At 52.2% G+C, this 20,538-nt stretch overlaps 1 protein-coding gene across 4 annotated transcripts in view; it reads right to left on the minus strand.

Moving 5' to 3' along the window:
• The window catches only part of ACSBG1 (acyl-CoA synthetase bubblegum family member 1), a 64,983-nt gene that overhangs the window by 18,579 nt on the left and 25,866 nt on the right, over positions 1-20,538 (minus strand). For all 4 annotated transcript variants that reach the window (XR_004057302.1, XM_010378657.2, XM_030930538.1 and 1 more), the window contains 4 exons: positions 19,724-19,824; positions 5,224-5,444; positions 4,649-4,737; positions 4,223-4,343 (listed from right to left, as the gene is read on the minus strand). Coding sequence is in view for 3 of the 4 variants with exons in the window: in XM_010378657.2 (XP_010376959.1) it covers positions 4,223-4,343; positions 4,649-4,737; positions 5,224-5,444; positions 19,724-19,824 (532 nt within the window). In the remaining variant the exon portion in view is untranslated. The remainder of the gene's footprint in view (positions 1-4,222; positions 4,344-4,648; positions 4,738-5,223; positions 5,445-19,723; positions 19,825-20,538) is intronic.

Below are 20,538 nucleotides of genomic sequence, written 5' to 3' on the forward strand. Positions count from 1 at the left end.
GTGTGTATTAGTGCAGGAAAAACTACCATTTATAAAGTCATCAGATCTCATGAGAATTCACTCACTATCATGAGAACAGTATGGGGGAACCACTCCCATAATCCAATCACTTCCCACCAGGTCACTCCCTAAATATCTGGAGATTACAATTCAAGATGAGATTTGGGTGGAGACACAAAGCCTAACCATATTACCAAGCATGGTCTCTCATGCCTGTAATTCCAGGACTTTGGATTGCTTGAGCCAGAAATTCGAGACCAGCCTGGGCAACATAGTGAGACCCTGTCTCTCTAAAGAAAAAGTACAAAAGTTAGCCAGGAATGGTGCTGCAGGCACCTGTTGTCCCATCTACTCAGGAGGCTGAGGTGGGAGGATTGCTTGAGTCCAGGAGGTCGAGGCTGCAGTGAGCCATGATCATGCTACTGCACCCCAGCCTTGGTGACAAAGTGAGACCTTGTCTCAAACATTTAAAAAACCAAGCCTTCTTTTTAAATATTGACCTGGGGTGGTCATTTCCTAACTCTGGACCTCAGTTTCTTCAACTGCAAAATGGGGATGGGAGATGGTATTTGGATTAGACCAACAACTTACACAAGGGGGTTGGCCTCCCTGAGGGGCCTGGCAAAACCTACTGGGTGGGGAGGCTTTTTAATGTCTTCCACCCTTCCTATCCTGCATTCCGATAAGAGAGGGAATGGTAGGGCCAGTGTGACTCCCTTAGGTGAGGCTGAGAAGGGATGACTACTGGGTACAAGTGGTACAAGTAGCTCAGGCATCTGCCAGCCTGGCCCTCAAGCAAATCTTAAGCCTGTCCTGGGAGAGGCTGGATCAGTGCTTGGGTGGGGCTGTGAGGAGTGGAGCTCAGGAACTAGTCCAATGACTCCTTTGCCTCCAAGTCACGGGGGTCTATGAAGCTGCCAAACCTGAAGAAATTGAGGCCACAGCAAGGCCAAGGTACCTGGGAGGGCCAGCAACAGAGCATCCCTGCTGGGAGCCAAAGGAGAAGGCGCTTCTCATTCTCTCTGAGCAATTCATCTTAGGTGGCATAATCCAAACCAATATCAAGTATTGATTCAAGTCAGACAGGATGGAGATGTTCAGAATGAGAGATCTTGAAAACACAGGGTCAAAAGGAGCTGAGACAGAAAAGGATCCCACACGGAGGCAAGACAAGCCCCTCATTCATGAAGTGGGCCCATTTGATACATCCTTCTGAGTAGAACACAAGTAGGCCCAAGTGCCCATTTAAAAAAGGGGTTTCAAAATAATCCTAAAATGGGATAAAACTGGGTACACTCACATGGATTAGAGCAAACCCTTGGAGGGGTCTGGAACCCAAAGGAAGAACTGGCCAGGTGCAAAATGCAAATGTGGGGACCCCTTGTTCAAACCTTATTAAGAGTTTCAAGGCTGGGTGAGGTGGTTCATGCCTGTAAGCCCAGCACTTTGGGAGGTTGAGACAGAGGATTGCTTGAAGCCAGGTGTTTGAGACCAGCCTGGGCAACAGAGCAAGACCTCATCTCTACACAAAATTAGCCAGGTGTAGAGCCCCATGCCTGTAGTTCCAGCTATGTGGGAGGCTGAGGTGAGAGGATCACTTGAGCCCAGGATGTCGAGGCTGCAGCAAGCTGTGATTGAGCTACTTTACTTTAGCCTGGGTGGCACAGTGCGACTCTGCCAGAAAGAAAAGAAAAGAAAAAAGAAAAAGAAAAGAAAAGAGAGGAAAGGAGGGGAGAGGAGAGGAGAAGAGAAGAGAAGAGAAGAGAAGAGAAGAAGGAAGGAAAAGAAAGAGAATTTCGTAAACTCGGGCTTTGTGTGAGGTGAAGCATGGGCCACGCCCCTTTGAAGCCAGCCCTGCTGCCATAGGCTGAGGGTTGAAACCCTAAGGTTGCTGACATTCCCAGCCCAGACATTAATGGGAGTGGGGGCCTCCCCCAGCCCTGTCTCACAGTGCCTCTGGCCTCCAAGGGCTGTAAGGAGCTGGCCACAGCTATATATTTCCTTCTTGTCCTCGCTGGAAGAGGAGGGGCTCGCTCTGCCTCAGTTGCTGATTTAGGGTATTCAGAGCAGACTCTGGCACTTTATAAGCTCTCCATAAATGATGCTTTGTGGAGAGATGTGGCCCCCTTGATTTCTCTCACAAATGGTTCTTATGGCATCCTCTTAAGAACCTGCAGCACAGAGTCACTCAACTGCCACCTGCCAGGATGGGACCTTGAGTAAGCCATACTTCACTGCTCTGGCCCTTGGTTTCCTTGCCTGTAAAATGAATGAGAAGACCCATTTCTCAGGCTGCTGCAATGTCTGCAGGGCACTCAGTGGAGCCAGTGTGCCATGAACAGTTTCTATCCACTGCTACTGCTGGGCTGTGGTGCCGCCACCTGGGACTCTCCTTTTCCACTCTGGGTCTGTTTCTTCATGTGTGAAATGGACAGAGGGTAGGTGTTGGATGGAATGCCTTTTCCAGTCCCTCCAGGTTCTGAAAGCTCCCTAAGTCTTAGACAGAACCCCTTTCTTTCTTGTCTTACAAGTGAAGACTATGACAACATAATGATTTAAAAGCACTTATATGGTGCTGCCATGGGTTGAATTGTGTCCCCATCCCCGCAAAGAGATATCCCAAAGTCCTCACCCCTGGTACCTCTAAGTGTGACCTTATTTGGAGACAGGGTCTTTATGGAGATAATGAAATTAAAACAAAGTCATTAAGGTGGGCTCGAATCCAATATTCCTGGTGTCCTGATAGAAATGGGAAATTGGGACAGAGACAGACACAGAAGGACGACAACGTGAAGACACTGGGAGAATGCCAGGTGAGGATGAAGGCAGAGGCCTGGGTGATGTGTCTATAAGCCAAGGAGCGCAAAAATGGCCAGCCAACTCCAGAAGCCACCCCGTTCCAGCAACCTTGGCAAATGAACGCAGGCGCCCACCAAGAGCCAGACGCTGGTCTAAGAGTTACCTTTACACCAGCCCTTCCAGTTGACCTCTGCGCCTGTCACCATCCTCCCCTAGGCCACACTACATTTGAGCTCTGGCAGGTCCAGCCCAAGTGTGTGTGTTCACCCGCTTCTCTACACCACCTCTGGGTTTAAACCCTGCTCAGAGGCTTTTGTTTGTCCAGCCAGGGCAGCTCTGAGGTCTTCCTGGGGCTTCATTTTATTTTGCTGTGAGCCAGAAATTCTTGGCCTGGGCTGCCCACAGCCTCAGCTGAGGCTATTTCAAAGTCACTCTGATTTGGCTATTTTCAAAGTCACAAAGCCCTCCAAGAGGTTCTGCCTCAAGGGTCTGGGCTGCAGCCTAGATCTCTCCCGAGGATTCTGGCACTGCCCTGCTGGGAACCACTGGCCCCGCTTGCTTTTCTCTTTCAGGCTTCAGGAAACTTCTCCACTAGAAATGAGGGTAGGCATCTCCTCTGGCTCCTCTGGGGATCCAGATCCCATAGTCATGGAAGGTTGGAGACCATTTGTCCCACCCTCAGGTACAGATGGAAGCTGTGGCCCAGGTGACATCTCCAGAATCAGAGGCAAGCCAACAAGTCAGTCTCTGGGGCCTCCTTTGGGATGCAGGGAGCCCCTGAATGCCTCAAAGGCTGATGGGTTCAGCTGAGACACAGAGGTGTCCCCAGACTACCACACCCCAGTATGGTGCATGGGGGGACAGAGCCAGTTAGGGGTGGGCCTTAGATCGGGAGGCATCATCAATGCTCCAGAAAAGACCCTGCTGGCTCTAGAGGCACTCTGAGCTCCTGCTCTGCCCTCACTGTCTCTGACTTGGCTCAACCTTCATCCTGTGGCAGCCCTCGCCACCCCCATCACCCCGTTTCTCATCTAGACTCGAGTGCTCAAGATGTCAGAGCCCTAAGCCACTCACCTGCACATAACCCTTCCACTGCCAGAGGACCCCGGCCCCCACAGCTCTTGCTCCCCCTTAGGGAAGATCCTGTCCCAAAGAGAAAGCCATGGGAGGCAGTGGCTGGACAGGAGTCCTACCCAAGGCCTTATCACCACTTCTGGGGCATGTCCCTTGAGCCTCCATTTCCTTGCCTGTCAAATGGGTAAATAGCTGTTGCCCTGCCTTGCTTGCTGTGTGTGAGTTAGAGGGTTGCTATTAAGGATGAGGACACTCTGGATGGAGGGCGGGAAGGTCCCGTGTGAGTTGAAGTGAAGGCGCATGGAGATACCCAGCCTCTGACCGCATGCCCACTGCCCCTTCCCCAAACCTTCAGGATCTTTTCCAGCTGCTTCTGCGTGTCGACCACGATGACATTGGCGCAGCAGTCATAAGCGATGTACTGGCAGGCCTCGGGGGAGCTGGTGGTGTAGATGCCGGTGACGATGCCACTGTAGGAGACCCAGGAAGATTCACCTTAGGAGAGGTGCAGAGGGGCCACTCTCTTCCCCCACCCCCACATCTGTAGCCCCCAGACCCAGAGAGCTCCCACAGCCTGGCAGGAGGGGCTCCCAAGGCACCTCAACACCTCTGCCCCTGCAGAGAGGGTGCCAGATGCAGGTCCACCAGAAGGCCCCAAGGAGGAGGCATGATGGTGGGGAGTGGATGGGGGCTACTAAAAAGAGATAAGGACCCTCCCCTGCCCTCTACCCACCGCCAACCCACTGGAGACACCATCCCTGCCCCTGCCACTCACCCTGCAAATACTGTGCCCACTGCTGAGAAGAACCACTCCGGGGAGTTGAAGCCGAGGATGGCCACACTGTGGGCCCGCTCCAGGCCGAGCTCCAGGCCAAAGGCAGACAGGCCAGGTCAGCCAGGCAGGGACTGGGACCCTCATGCCCCTCTCAGAGCCCCCACTGAGACTGCAGGGGACCCTGCAGGCTCCACCCTCCCAGGGTCCCCTCAGTCAGAGAATCCCCTTGGAGGAGAAGGGGTTGGTCACTCAACAGCCCTCACTGCACCTCCCAAGGCCTTCCCAGGGAGTCTGTCCGGCCCCTCAGCCCAGCACACTGGGCTTCCAGCCCGCCCTGAATGTGATCACAAATGAAAAGTGAGTATCAAGTGCTTGGCACATGGTAGGGGCTCAGCAAATAAAAGCTCAGTACAGTGCCCAGCATGGAGTATCAGCTCCACGCACAGTGATGGCTTTTACAGTTATTGTTCCTAAGAGCCTTGCCCAGTGGGCAGTTGGAGAGGAGGCCTGTGAGGCCCAGAGCTGGCAGGCACATCTGGGGAGGGGCAAGGCCTTGCCATGAAGGGCCCCCTTACCTTCAGGAAGCCCTTGGCAGCTCTGCGGGCGAGCAGGTAGTATTGGGAGTAGGAGATGTGCTCCCACTTGTCCTGGCGCTTGAAACCCAGAGCGCTGAAGTCCCCGTACTTGTCCAGGGCCTCGTAGAACATCCGATGCACAGTGTAGGGAAGTTGTGGGCAGCTGGGGTCTATGCGTAGGCGCACTCGCCCATCGGCCCGAGTCGTCCACAGTGCCACCTCTGCGGGGTGGGGGGAGACCACAGCTTGGATCATGCCAGCCTGAGGTTTTCTGCAGAGGACCCTTGTCCTGCCCTGGGTGGAGCTCGCAGCCCTTCTGGTGCTGAAAATGCCTTAGGTACTGGGCTTTGAGGCTGGCAGGCAAGGATAGGCTGGGGTAGGCTGGGGCAGGCTGGGAGACCGCCTAGAGGAGGAGGTCTGACTCAGCCTTGAAGGAAGAGCAAAGTTTAGGGATGCAGCAAAGAAGATGAGAGGAAATAACTGGAGGAAAGACGGAAGGCCTAGATACTCTGTTCCTTCTTTTATCCCAGCTGGAATTTGCCTCCCAAGGTTGGGCAGTGGAACTGTCAGATCTCCAGAACTCCAGATCTCCTTCAGGGTGTCTGGTTTTCCCTGCCCTCCTGTGAACAGGGTTGGGGACAGACCCAACTAGACAGAAGGTCAAAGCACCAAAGAGAATGACCCTCTCGAGAGTCTGGAGGAGACTGAAAACCATCAGCCCTGCTCTCCAGTCTCCCAGTCTCAGGAAATAACAACAGTCTTTGCTCATTCTCCCTCACAAATGAGGTGTCTCATTTAGTCTTCACAGCATGGGTTTGGAGAGCTCCATTGCACAGATGGGGCAGCTGCAACTCAGAGAGGTTCAGTCATGTACCCAAGATCACACATCGAGAAAGTGCAGGGTCAGGATTTGAATTCAGGTGTACCTGATGCCACAGCTCACACTTAGGACATTGTCGGGGGTGCCACCCCGCCTTTAAGAGTCAGAGGCTTACTCCGTGTGTGGTGGGTGGGAACAGAGGTTTACTACTTAGTATGCAAGACTTTGGCAAGCCACTGAACCACTGAATCAGTTTCAGGGGAAAGATGAGGACTCAGTTCTCAGGGTGGACATGAGAATCAAGAGAAAGGGTGTATATGAAGAAGATTTGACCTATGGCTGGTGCTCCATAAATGCACGTTTTCCTTCTTCCTCCTTTTTCCAAATTTGCAAAGGAAGCTTGAATGGGTGGTCTGGACCCTTTGGTCTCATGAGACCTCCTTTCCTTAGGGCAAAGGTGGTGGTTCCACGATGATGGTGGGAAGGGATGAGGGCTGGCCAGGACACGTGGGCTGCTCTGCCACCTGCTGGCCAGACCCACCTTGCCCATTGTCCTATCACCAGTCCTTCCCTGAGGCACAGATGAATAAGATGAGCTTGTTCCTCCTCTTTGACACTCTTAGGTTGCATGCAGACTCTGAGGTTGACAGAAAGAGGTAAAGATCTGGGGGCTGGGACAGGAAAGCCCATTCCTCCTCCTGTGGAGCGCCAGAAGTGGGGATGACAAGGACATATCCAGACCCAAACGGGATAGATGGCAGCTTGCAGGAAATGCAGGCGGGGCAGGGGAGGGTGCCAGAGAGAAGATCTTATGTATGGCAGAAGCCAAGACCTCCTTGGATGAACGCCTCTGCCACTGGCCATGCGGGAGCCCTGAGCCCTCAGGTAGTGGCATGAGTCAAGGGCTACTGAGCCCTGTACAATCACTCCTCAGCCCTCTCCAAGCCTTGCCCCATATCCCGGGATGCCAGCCTGGTGGACCCCGCTGATCTGCCTCTTCAGAGCCTCTAACTGTTGCATTTTGCTAAAGTCCATGCCCAGACCAGAAAGTCAGGTACACCTGGGTTCAAAAACCTCAATTCTGCCTCTGTGTGCTGTTTGACCTAACAAACCGTTCTCTCAGCCACATCTTCATCACCTGCAAATGTGAGGGGTTGGCGAGGACATGGTGACACAGAAGCCCTCATACAGTGCTGGTGGGAATGAGATGGTACAACCATGTAGGAAAACAGGTTAGCAGTTTCTTAAAGAGTTAAACATAAAACTACAACGCGATCCGGCAACTCCACTCTTAGGTATCTACCCAAGAGAAATGAAAACACATGTCCCCCACGAAGCTTACACACTGACGTTCTTCACAGCATTGTTTATGAGTCAAAAAATTGAAACAATCCAAATGTCCACTGACTTGTAAGTGAAAAACAAAATGTGGTCAGAGAGTAAGTAGCATGCTATTCAGTTCTGAAAAGGAACAAAGTGGCCTGGGGCAGTGGCTCACACCTGTAAACACATGAGAACACCGAGGCGGGTGGATCACTTGAGCCCAAGAGTTCAAGACCAGCCAGGGCAACATAGTGAGACCCCCATCTCTTCAAAAAATAAAAAAAATTAGCAGGGCATGGTGGGAATACAATTCCCAGCTACTTGGGAGGCTGAGGTGGGAGGATCGTTTGAGTGTGGGAGGTCAAGGCTGCAGTGAGCCATGATCGCACCACTGCACTCCAGCCTGGGCAACAGAGTGAGACTCTGACTCAAAAAAAAAAAAAAAATTAAGATTAAATAATAAATTAAAAATAAATAAAAAGGAATAAAGTACGGATAGAGGCTACAACATGGATGAAACTCAAAAGCATGTTCAATGAAAGAAGCCAGGTACGAAAAAGGAAAGGCAGAAAAGATAGTAGCAGATTACTGGTTGCCCCAGGCTAGAGGTGGGAGTGGGGAGTGACGGTGGAACAAGCACAGGAGATCTTTTTGGGGTGATGGCCATGTCCCAACATTGGATTGTGGGGATGTTTTGCAACTCCGTAAACTTGCTAAAAATAATCAAATTGTGCACTTAAAATGGGTAAATTTCATGGCATATAAATTATAGCTCAATAAAGCTACTTAAGAAAAACACAGAGGGCTGGGGATGGTGGCTCATGCCCATAATCCTAGCACTTTGGGAGGCCGAAGCAGGCAGATCAATTGAGGCCAGAAGTTAAAGACCAGCCTGAGCAACATGGTGAAACCCTGTCTCTACTAAAAATACAAAAATTTGCTGGTCATGGTGGGGCACACCTGTAATCCCAGCTACTTGGGAAGTTGAGGCATGAGAATTGCTTGAACCTGGGAGGTGGAGGTTGCAGTGAGCTGAGATCACACCGCTGCCCTCCAGCCTGGGCGATAGAGCAAGACTCTGTCAAAAAAAAAAAAAAAAAAAAAAGAGAATGTTGACCCCCCACAAAGTGGTGCAAGGATCCTGTGCAATGGCCCTCAGAGCATGCCCAGGGCCTGGCATCCATTTGCCGCTCAGTGGTTATTACTTCTCTTCCCTCCTGGCGCAGATTCCTCCTAGGCCTGGACCAGAGAAAAGGCGACTTTCACCTCTAGAAGCTCACACTCCTCTGTATTCACCTGTTCACCCAGGTTGCCAAGAAGAGCAGAGGTCAGTCTTGGGATCTCTAGCCAAACGTTTTAACTTGAGCATTTATAATCTCTCTCTTTTTTCTTTCTGTCTTTCCTTTTTTTTTTTTTTGACATGGAGTCTCACTCACTATATTGACCAGCCTGGAGTGCAGTGGTGCTATCTCAGCTCACTGCAACCTCCACCTCCTGGTTTCAAGCAATTCTCCTGTCTCGGCCTCCTGAGTAGCTGGGACTACAGTCATGCACCACCATGCCTGGCTAATTTTTTTGTATTTTTTGATAGAGATAGGGTTTCACTGTGTTGGCCAGGCTGGTCTCGAACTCCTGGCCTCAAGTGATCAGCCTGCCTTGGCCTCCCAAAGTGTTGGGATGACAGGCGTGAGCCACCATGCCCAGCCACTATAATCTCTTTTTTTGTTTTTGAGACAAAGTCTCACTCCATCGCCCGGGCTGGAATGCAGTGGCACGATCTTGGCTCACTGCAACCTCTGCCTCCTGGGTTCAAGTGATTCTCCCACCTCAGCCTTCTGAGTAGCTGGGATTACAGGCGCGTGCCACCATGCCTGGCTAAATTTTGTATTTTTAGTAGAGATGGGGTTTCACCATGTTGGCCAGGCTGGTCTTGAACTCCTGACCTCAGGTGATCTGCCTGCCTCGGCCTCCCAAAGTGCTGGTATTACAGGCATGAACCACCGTGCCTGGCCTATAATCTCTTTTTAATGACCAAAATGTGCATACTTGTTCCAAGAAATACAAAACAATTTAGCCGTCTATGACAGAAAAAGTGATAGGCCCTCTTTCTACAAATACACATGCAAGGACTTAGGTTTTATTTTGTTGTTGCAATTGCTTTTTATGAAAAATAAGGTGGCAGAGGGGAGAGGTCATGTTATTAACTGTATTAATCACCTGTAGCAAACCCAAAATGCTCCTGGGACCAGGTTGGCAGTGTATCAGCATCATAGTAAATAATGTATTATAATACATAATAAATGAATGAAGTGCCCCAGGATTTGCAAGTGAAACTAGAGGCAGTCTTCTTTTCCAGGAAGAAATGAGCTCACTCTTACTTTCCTTGAGACACATGGACCTTGGAGTCCACCTTTTGTTTCTCTGCTTTTGATAGAGACATGGAACAGTGCAATATTTTTCTTTTCTTTTCTTTTCTTTTTTTTTTTTTGCTGGGGTCGGTGGGGGACAGGGTCTCACTCTGTCACCCAGGGCTCAAAACATCCTCCAATCTCAGCCTCCTGAGTAGCTGAGACCATAGGTGTGCAGCACTAAGCCCAGCTAATTTTTGTATTTTTGGTAGAGACGGAGGGGTTAGCCATGTTGCCCAGGCTGGTATCAAACTCCCAAGTTCAAACGATCCTCCAGCCTTGGCCTCCCAAAGTGCTAGGATTACAGGCATAAGCCACTGTGCCTGACCATATTTTTCCATTATACGAAAAACTACAGGCCAAGTGCAGTGGCTCATGCTTGTGATCATAGCACTTTGGGAGGCCAAGGCAGGGGGATTTCTTGAGGCCAAAAGTTCCAGACAGCCTGAACAAAAGAGAGACCTTATCTCTACAAAACGTAGATCCTGGCTCTACAAAAATTTAGCCAGGTGTGTGAAGTATGTAAAGTAATGTGTATTCTAATTAGATCGATTTAGCCATTCCACAATGTATACATATTTTAAAACAACATATTGTACACAATAAATGTGTATAATTTTTGTCAATTTAAAAAGTAAAGTTTTTTAAAAAGAAAGAAAAACTGCAGTGCAAGGGCAATGATAATTATACCGACTGCGGCCTCAGTATCACGGAGGCAGCAAGGAGCGGTTGTCACCCAAAGGGGACTGTGGAGGTGGGAGAACGCATACTTCATCCAAATGGGGTGGCCGCTCCTCAACTCTAGGATTTGGTACCCAGTAGGAATGGAGACCAAAAGTTACCAGAAATCTGGGTGTGTTTTAAATAAATTTAATAATTTTAATTTAATTTTTTTTGAGACAAAGTCTTGCTCTGTTGCCCAAGCTGGAGTGCAGAGGCGTGATCATAGGTCATTGGAGCTCCCAATTCCTGGGCTTAAATGATCCTGCCACCTCAGCCTCCTAAGTAACTGGGACCATAGGTACATGCCACCATTCCCAGCTATTTTTTTTTTTTTTTAATTTTAGTAGAGACAAGGTCTTGCTATGCTGCCCAGGCTGGTCTTGAACTCCTAGTCTCAAGCAATCTTCCTACCTTGGCCTCCCAAAGTGCTGGGATTATAGGTGTGAGTCACTGCGTTCAGTCAAATGTATGTTTTAAATCATATGACTCAAATCAAACCTAGCCATTAGCCAAATCATCCATCTTTAATGTTGGTGATATTAGCATGCCTGCCCCATTGTGTGCATGCTGTGTGGCTGTGTCGTACTGCACGGTTGGGCCCTATCATAATTGACTCTGCCACTCTCCACTGAAGGATGCTCAAGTGATATCCAGCCTCCAGCCCTCCTTTTACGTTTAGATTATTAGAAGGAGGTTTACCGGATCAAGGGAATAGAGTGTTTAAAATCTTGACGGACATTTTGGACAGATTTCTTCACCTAATTTCTCCTCTCTCATCAGCTACATGGTTCTGTCTTTTTCCTGTTTCTTCTTCCGTGGAGCCTGTGCTTTTGTGTCAGGTCATCTCACATCCTTCTTGGACGGGGGGAATGAGGCATGGGAAGGGAAGGAAGGTTCATAGATCTGCAAGGTCAGTCTCCTATTAGCCCAGCTGTTTCCTGACAGGGACAGGAACCCTGGCCCTGGAGGACCCCTTGTCACTCTTGGGAAGGGTGACAAGGCCTCCTAGTCAGCTGCGTGACCCAGCCCTTTCTCTGCACAAGCTCAGCTGAGCCAGCAGGGCCTGTCTGAGCCTCTAGACCAAATGGAAGAGGAGATCCTGGTGGGAAAGGGGCTGCCCCTGCCCTCACTGAGGCCCCCATCATCTCTTGCTTACTGCTTACTGAGCCCCTGCCATGTGCCATGTCATTCTTTGACCATCCTCCACTGTCACCTCCCAAAAGAGTTGAGTGGCAGAGCTGGCATCCAAACCCCCACAGTTCCATATCCAAGTCTGCTCTGTTCCCATGGGGGTGCTGCCTCTCATGGTGAATTTCAAGGAAGACCCCGGCACCACATCTCCCATTTCCTCTGGGAAAGGACTATCATGTCTCCCGCCAAGTCCTGTGCCAGGCTCAGGCTGGGTGATCTTGGGCAGCCATGACCTCCAGCCACCGGCCTTTTCCCACCTTCCTGAGGCTCCCAGAGTGACCTTGCTAAACCCAGGTCTGACCTGCTCAAAAGCCCCCAACAGCTCTCATTGGCCACAGGGAGATGTAGATACCATGGCTTCTAAGGCAGGCCCTCCCCAAGGGGCTCACTTACCTTTCCCAGCCTCAACACACACCTTTCCTTAGAGCCAACCTGAACTGCTCCCAGTTCTCTTTGGTTCCCCGCCTCTGTGTCTTTGCCTGTGCTGTGACTCTGCCTGCAATGCCCTTCCCTCCATCACATGTCCATACTTTACCGCCCTTCAAGGACTATGTGTTGCCTCCTCACTAAAGACTTCCATCCTTGAGCCTAATGAAGGATGGGGTCATGGTCGGGGCTGCCTCTTCAGCCTGGAGCTCTGGAAGTCAGGTTCCCTCCCCTCTGAGTCCTGGCTACCAGCAGCAACTTGGCCCCGAGCAGAGGCCAGGGCCCTCTTCTTTGGGAAGAACGAGCTGACCTCTGCCCAACCCTAGTCCCAGGAGGGCTGGAGACCCAGTGACTGTGTCTAGAGGACCCAGGCCTTCATCTCTCCCCGACCTCACCCTTGCCCCCCAGGGTGGCCAATGAGGAGGCAGGACACGTTGTGCTTAAGCACAGAGACAGGCTCCCAGAGCAGATATCTCCTCAAGAGGGACACACCAGCCTGCTTTCCCATCCTGCACCCCTGAGAGACCTAGGTAGGGCCTGCCCTGCTCAGTGTCCTTCTGACCTGGGCCACCACAGTTCAGTGGCCTCAGCCTTGGGTGCCAGCTGCCAAGCTCACTCCCGCCCTTGAGAGCTGAAAGAAGGGAAGACAGATGCATCTCCTACCCTGGGGTGCGCAATCCTCCCCCATCTTCTCACGTCCATGTGTTCCCACCTGTGGGCTCTGCTCACACTGTGTCCTCTGCCAATATCCCTCTCTATAGAAGAAGGAGAAGTCTCTGGACAATGACTTAGAAGGGCTGGGCCTGGGTTTTAGCTACCGGCAAGGTGTGCCAAACACAGGGCAGAACAGTCAGAAAGGGTTGCCCACAGCTGTTGAGCCTTGGACACTGGCTCTGCGACCCTGACCACATGCATGAGGCTGGAGCTGCAAGCCCTGGCCAGAGGCACATAAGGTTGCCTGCAGGAGCACTGCTCAGTGGGAGTGCTCCCTGTAGGTGGTGACAGACAATTAGAGCCTCTCTGTTGCAGAGTTTGGAAGTGACTTGCAGAGATCAGGATAGCCAAGCTGAGATAATGGGGTGGTGGAAGTCACAGCATAGTGAGTGGAGTGCACAGAAGCAGGTGCACAGGCAGCAAGGCAGGGAGGAGCTGAATTGCAACAATGCTGGTTGTCACCTGAGCAGGGAGCCAGGAAGGTCCATTCTTCCCATTCCCTGCTACCTCTTTCTTTTTTCTTTTATTTTCTTTCCCATTATTATTATTATTATTATTATTATTATTATTATTTTGAGACAGAGTCTTGCTCTGTCACCAGGTTGGAGTGCCGTGGCACGATCTTGGTTCACTGCAACCCCCGCCTCCCGGGTTTAAGCGATTCCCCTGCTTCAGCCTCCCGAGTAGCTGGGACTACAGGCGCGCACTACTATGCCCAGCTAATTTTTTGTATTTTAGTAGAGACAGGGTATCACCATGTTGGGCCAGGCTGGTCTTGATCTCCTGACCTCGTGATCTGCCCAAAGTGGTGGGATTACAGGCATGAGCCACCACTCCCGACCTCCTCCTAGCCTCTTTCTAAGCTTCTTTTCTTCCTTGCCTTTCCTCACAATAACCCACATCTCCTGAAGCCATCTGAACTCATCTCCTAACCTCCCTCTCTCCCTGGGTTTCTCCTAAAAGGAAAGAACCTGAAGCAACAAAGATATAATCAGGCAAAGAGACAACATCCACTGTCTGGAAGGTGCAGTGCAGTGCAGAACATGAACTGGTACAACTTTCTTGGGGACAACTGGCAATATATATCCAAAGGTTTAAAACAGAAACATCCTTGCACTTAGCAATCATACTTTCCGGAAGTTACTCAAGGGAAGCAATCATAGACATGTACAGCGAGAATGTGGAGATGGATATCTGCACAGCTCCGTGTCTGTTAGCAAAGCCATTGGAAACAACCCAAATGTCCAACAGGGGACTGGTCTCCTATTCGGTTCATTATGGTAGAGCCATACCATGGATTCCTATGCAGTCATTAAAATAAAGTACTACATAATATTTAATGACATGTGGAAATGTTCACAGTATAACATCGAGTGAAAAGAGGACCAAAAAATGTGCATACAGAAATGCATAGACCACACTGAAAAGAACTGTATTAACGTATTATTATTAAAAGGCTTAGCACATTGTGGGTATTCAAGACATCTCTCTCTCCCCTTTGTACCTAGACTCTGAGCTTCTGATGTAAGCACTGACCTTGCAATAAGTGTTTGCTGAAAGAATAAATCAAATTAAGCATGTGATGCTTCTAGCTGCATCAGGAATACAGGCAGAGACCTCAGCCAGACGGGTCATCTTGGGAAGTTGGGGCAGGGAGTTTCCACACGCAGCATATCAGAGGTAGATGTTCCTTTTACAGATGAGAAAACTGAGTCCCAGAGTGGGCAGGGATGGCCAAGGTCATGGCAGAGTTAGGGGCAGAGTTGGGACTAGGCCTCAGTTGGTCCCGGCAGCTGCCTTGTGTCAGTAGCTGGCAGGCTGTTCAGTGAATGGAAACTTGGGAGTCCAAAGTCTACTCTCCCCTGGATGGTGCCGGGGTGGAGAGTGTGCCCCAGTCCCCTAACTCTGTCATATGCTGGGCAGCTCAGAACCAAGCATGAGGGAGGGATATGAGTGGGCCCAGGTCTGCTGTGGCACCTCTCAGCCTGCCTCTCTGAAGGTGGTTTCCTGTGGGTAGGAGGGACTTAGGAAATCAGGATGATTGCCAGTCCTTAACGTAGTCCTCATCTCCCCTTTGTGCCCCATCAACAGGGGTGCAACCATCAGCTCTGTCCCAAACTAAGATCACTGCTGCAATATCAGCCAAGAATGGGGAAGGACACAATCAAGGTCTCTGTTGCTCAGCAAGGCATCCAGATCCCAGCAGGAGCTGACTCCAAAAGGCAACCAATGACTAGATCCAGAGCACAGTGGAGACCCCAGAAAGTTCACAGCCTGCTGCCAAGGCAGCACCACCAGCACACTGCCCACCCACCAAGTGCCAAGTCAGCTGAGAGCCGGGGGTGGGCTTTCCCAGGCAAGGCTGGTACTCTCTGCCACCTCCCTCTCCCTCTCCCCCTTCCTCCCTCTGCCACTTGTCTTGGCCTGACCCTGGCTTGTATCTTATCCATCCACCCTTTATGCTGGGGGCCACTGGGCAGGCAGGGAGCTGTGTTCTCTGGGGTTCTGGAATAAAGGCGTCTAAAGAGCAAAGGCAGTCACTCAATTAGCCGGGAAGGAGAACAACACAACAGCAGAGAGCAGGAGGCTGGGGCTGTTTTCTGTGGTCTGTGGGAAAGGCTGCAGGAAAGTAGCTAATTGTGCAGATGGAGGAATAACTGGTCCTGAGGAAGAGGTGGATCTCAGACCTAGGACAGATCTCTCTCTGAGAGTGGTCCTGCAGGGCACCGACCCCAAAGGCCTTCCTCCAAAGGCCAGGCAGAGACCAGCCCCAGGAGGGGCCCTCTCTCCAACACTGGACCCTGAGCTGAGGGCCAGCCCAATGCAAGACACTCTTGGGGATACAGAAGAGGAAGGGGCCACATTGGCCCCAGGACATGAAGAGAGATGAGGACAAGACCTATCACAGAAGGGTCTGTCAGCTGTTCGGTAGTTCCTCTGTGCCCGAGGGGAGAGGGTCCCTGCAGCTGCCACTCCTGGCTTTCTCGACGGGGACTCAAGAGCTCTGAGTTCTGGCCACCACAGCAGAGTAACCCTGGGCAGACCCCTGGTCTCCCTGGGCCTCAGTTTCTCCATCTGAATTACAATTGGGGTGGACAAGATATTCTCTATACGCTCCTCTGTGGTCATTGTTTTAGCTTTTTAATCCTGCCTCTAGGATTCCACTTGTCCAGGCCTGGACCACCAGGGTAAGGGACCCAAGATGTGCTTTACCTGCCCCTGTAAAGGTGAACACGCTCAGGAGATGTGCAGGAGACCTCAGGCTGGGTTTCCATCCACTGGAGACAAGCTAGATCTGAGCAAGAAATCGGGCATCCCAGCCAGAAGCCCTGGGCTGACCTGCCCCAGACCTGTTCCACATGGCAGGGTCCCAGGAGGGGACACCCAGGCAGTGTCTGAGGCTGTCCAGGCAGGGGCTGGGTGGGTGCCTTGACCCCTGTGGAAAATGTTTCTCTAAGGACCCCCAGAGATTCCACTCGTTTTGGCTGGCAGGGCCAGGATTACCTGTTTCCATATCACGGAGAAGGAATCACCGGCACTCATTTCCTCTGACCCTTGGAAAGCCTTTCCTGCCGGCCCCCACTCCCAGCCCCATCAGAGGCTGCCAGGACAGGTAGGTTCTCCTTCTTCTGCTATCCCAACGGCCTCCTCCTGCTACCCGGCCTCAAACTGTGAGCTTCTTGAGGACAAGAGTTGTATCGGGCTTCTTTCCGGCTCCCTAGCTCATAGCTTCAGCCTGAAACACCACCCCTTGCGATGTTTGAGAAGGGTTGGAGTGACAAACCGAGGGAGGCCCAGCAAATCCCTTGACCCACAAAGGGCTTCACTGGACTGGAGACAAGTGGGGCTGAGCACCTAGCTTCCCAATCTCAAAATCTCCTTAGTGGGTGTGGGAGTTTCCTAGGGAGAAAGCGGGTAGGGAGCCAGCCCTGGCCAGCACCTCCAGCAGTTTCATCCCCAGCAGCTGCTCACCCCGGGTGCCCTTCCCTCTCTTTGGTCTTGATGCTGCCCTTCTCCAGCTGGGCTTCATGCTTAATATAGAGAGGCCAGCAAGTAAAAAGTAATGTGTCTCCAGGGCCCAGCACAAGGCTGCCTTTGTGTGAAGGTCAGATTCCAGTGTCTCTGTGGCCGGACTTTGTGCAGCTGCTCCCTGGGAGTACAACCATCAGGGCAGCTCAGAGCTCAGCCTAGGGACCAGAGCTCAGGACTTCAAACTTTTTGGGAGCTCAAAGAGATCTGGGAGCCTCCGAGGGCTCCAGAGTGAGCCCTGATTCCTGTGTACAAGACTCCAAGAGCTCCCCAGAGGAGCTGCCAGGGGCTGCAGTTAGATGGAAGGGAGGCAGGGGCTGGCCAGACCTGGGAGGGCCAGACCTGGAAGACCAGACTGTGTGATGCCATCTACGTCCCAAAGAGGCAGTGTGGCCAGTTAAGAGTTCCGCCTCTTACCGGTTGTGTGACTCTGAGAAAATCACTAACCCTCTCTGAGCTCCATTTCCTCTACCAAATGGGAGTGATACATATGCTTTCCCTGCTGCTGATATGAGGATAAAATGAAAGAATACAAGAAAGTCTCTTAGCACAGGACTTGGCTCTTCTTATTCAGGGCACAACTGTGTGGGGAAGGAGGACTTTCAGTTCTAATCCCACGAATCCCTCCTCCCCAGCAGTCTTTGATAGGGATAGTTGCCTTTTCTCAATCTTATCAAAAGCTGCTTTGTGAAAGGGCAGCTCCAAGACCCCTCCCAATCTGTGCCAGCCCCAATCCCCCTTCTTGCACAGAGACTAGAGCCCAGGGCTCCCAAGCTTCTGGGGAGTCAATGAGAAAGAGTCCAAGCTCCGCTCCAGGCCTGGCACGCGGTGGACACTCCATCCATGAGAAACTGGAACTCATCCACACTCTAGCGCAAAGGCTCCTCCTCCACCCCCAAGGACACCAGGGCTGCAGGAGAGGGTGCTGGGCAGAGCATGGCCCCCGAGCCAGGTCTGTGGGAGCCCATGACGCCTGCTCAGCACTGCCCTGGGAAGCACCTGGGATCCCTCTGTGGCCTCCACTCTGGGTGCCTGCTGACAACCACGGTTCCTCCTTAGCCCCTCCCAAACCGCCCCTTTCTCCTTGTCACCAGCCCTGGAAGCTGAACTCCCAAAGGCAGAGCACTCAGTCCAGACCTCTAGGCCTAGAGGTAGCTTGCGGTTCTGAGGACAGCTGGAGGTTCTTCTAATGCAGGAGGCCCACTTTGCCCCCACAGCTCCCAGAGAGCAGCCCTCCTTCCTCAGCCTGTCCCTGCCCTTTACAGAGGACCTGTCTGCCCTCAGACTGGGGGTTCTTTGAGGGCAGGAAAGAAGATTGTCCATCTCAGTCTCCCTCACAGCCCAGCACACAGGATGGAGGATCCTGGGGCATGTCTACCTTGGCCGTCCCTGTCAGCTTCCCAAATTCCTGATACACTAGATCGTGATGGTCTTGTCACCTCCCCTGCAGTTGCCCACCCAGGCCCTGCCTCGCCATTAAACTCGGGGCCTTCTCCCTGCCCCCCATCCGGCCTCTGGCTGCTCAGATGCCTCTACTCCAGCACTGTCTGAAGGCACCCTCTCTGGGACTCCCTCCCCTGCTTGTTTAAAACCTGCCCATGCTGCGTGCCTGCTGCTGCAAGGCTGCCAGACGACAGCCATTCAGATGAAGGCATTGAGGCCCACAGGGCTGGGGATTACATGTTTCTCCCTGGGGATGCCAGATGCTTTTCTGGGGCTCCAAGGGACACGGAGCCTCCCCCACACTGGCTCTCTTCCTGCCCCTTGAATTGCAGGAATGCCAGTGCCATCACTCATGCTCAGGACTTGCTGAGCTCCACGGTTTTTCTGTGGCCCAGGCCCCTGGTGCCAACACCTGCTCTTTGAGCACCGCAGAGAAGGGATTATAAAGTCTGGGGTGTCTGAGCCTAAGCAAGCTGGTGGGACCTGCTCCACGTGGCTCAGCAAGTCAGCGAGATGCCTTGGAATCCTGGGAGGATGAGCGTGGGAGGCTCCCTGGACCCAGCTGGCCCTGTTCCTGGCCTCTCTCCGGTGTCTTTCAAACCATTCTCAGAAACCAGTTGATCCTCTTCTTGGCCCAGTCCCTACTCCTTTATCTCTGAGGCGAGGGTGGGGGGCATGAGAAGAAACACCCACCCCCACAGTTCAGGCCAGATCCCTGCCAAAGCCCCCCAAGACACTCGGCCTGGGAGAGGGGCAGCTGACCTGGCGGCCTTGGCCCTCTGCGCTGGGTACCTATTGTTTTCTTTTTGTTTTTAAATTTCTATGTTGTTACAATGTTGTTGTGTAGCCAATAAAAGTGCACAAAAGCTGTATTATTGTTATCATTTTGATGACTCCTCAGAGTCAGAGTAAATAACTCTGCCTTCCTTAAGGCACAATTATTTGATGGTGAAGATCAAGAAAATAATATGTAATGTTTCAAGCCTCCAAAACAAATCTTTCTAGTCTACATCTGTCTACCTGCCCCTTGCCCCAGTTAACAAAGCCAAAACTCCCAAGGCATTGCTTATCTGGGCTTCCTCCTGTCCCTCAGCAACCCTGTGCTAGAGATCCAAGTTCCCAAGGCCTGGCCCCAGATGATATCCTACCCGTCTCTATCTCTGGCCTCTCTTCTTCCCAACTTCCTTGAAGAAGAAATCTCGCCCCCCCTCCCCCCCATTCCTTTCCATCATGCCTGGCCCTGATGGTGGCCATAAAGGAAGGGGCTTGGTGGAGTCCCTGGGAGCGTGGAGACCAACAAGATCCCCAGCTGCCCCTTCCCGCGGTTCTGTGTGGTGGTCCCCCACACCACCCACCCCTCCAACATACCCAGCACAGTGCAGTTTCCCGCCCTGCCCCACCCGGCAACCCCCAGCTGGCTTACCTGGAGCATCCCACTGGGCATTATTCACCTTCTCTGGCACTGAGAGCTTGAGAGCATGGTTCAGGGACTCTTTGGAGAGTGGCTGCCTGTCAGTCAGTGAGCTGGGGTGGTGAGGGGACCAGGAAAAACATTCATTAGAACGTGGGGGACTGGCCTGGGCTCAGGGACTCTGGCCTGGCACACATCTCAGCACACCCAGGGAGACACTGGCACCTCTGTCTCCCACAAATGCTGGGGCCATCCACAGAAGAGACCCCAGTGGGTCAGGGGACAAGACCTCAGTGGTTGTAGGGGCTAACCCTGCCACCACCCAGCCTCCCTGTAGGCTCTGAGGGCTCGGGAGAAAGGGAATTCAAGGCCTTCTGTGCTCTACTTCCTGGTGTGACCCTGGGCAAGTTCATGCCTCTCTCGGGGTCTCAGCGCCCCCATCTGGTTGAGGAAGGGGCTGAGGTCTGCACTGGGGCATTCTGAACACCACTCCTGGAGAGGGCAGACTTTTGGTGTGGGGCTGCCCCCACCTGTCACTCCCTGCACCCACCAGTCCCCACCCATGCCCAGAAACTCTGAGTGGGGCTGCAGGTGCTCATAGTGCTCTCAGGGGTCCCTATTCCGGCCCCCAGTGAGGGCCTCCCCTCTTCCATGTGCCTGTGGGTGCACCCCATGTCTGTTCACTCCATAGAGAAGACAGGCACAGGTCCAGGGAGACCTGAGGCCCAAGGATTTGCACCTTCACCCCTGACCCAGATCCCCTTTGCCTCCCAGGCTCAGTGACCCTGGCTAAAGGGTCTAGCGTTCTGAGCCAGTCCGAGTTTCAT

This window comes from Rhinopithecus roxellana, chromosome 5 (genome assembly GCF_007565055.1).
Source record: "Rhinopithecus roxellana isolate Shanxi Qingling chromosome 5, ASM756505v1, whole genome shotgun sequence".
Taxonomy (NCBI): domain Eukaryota; kingdom Metazoa; phylum Chordata; class Mammalia; order Primates; family Cercopithecidae; genus Rhinopithecus; species Rhinopithecus roxellana.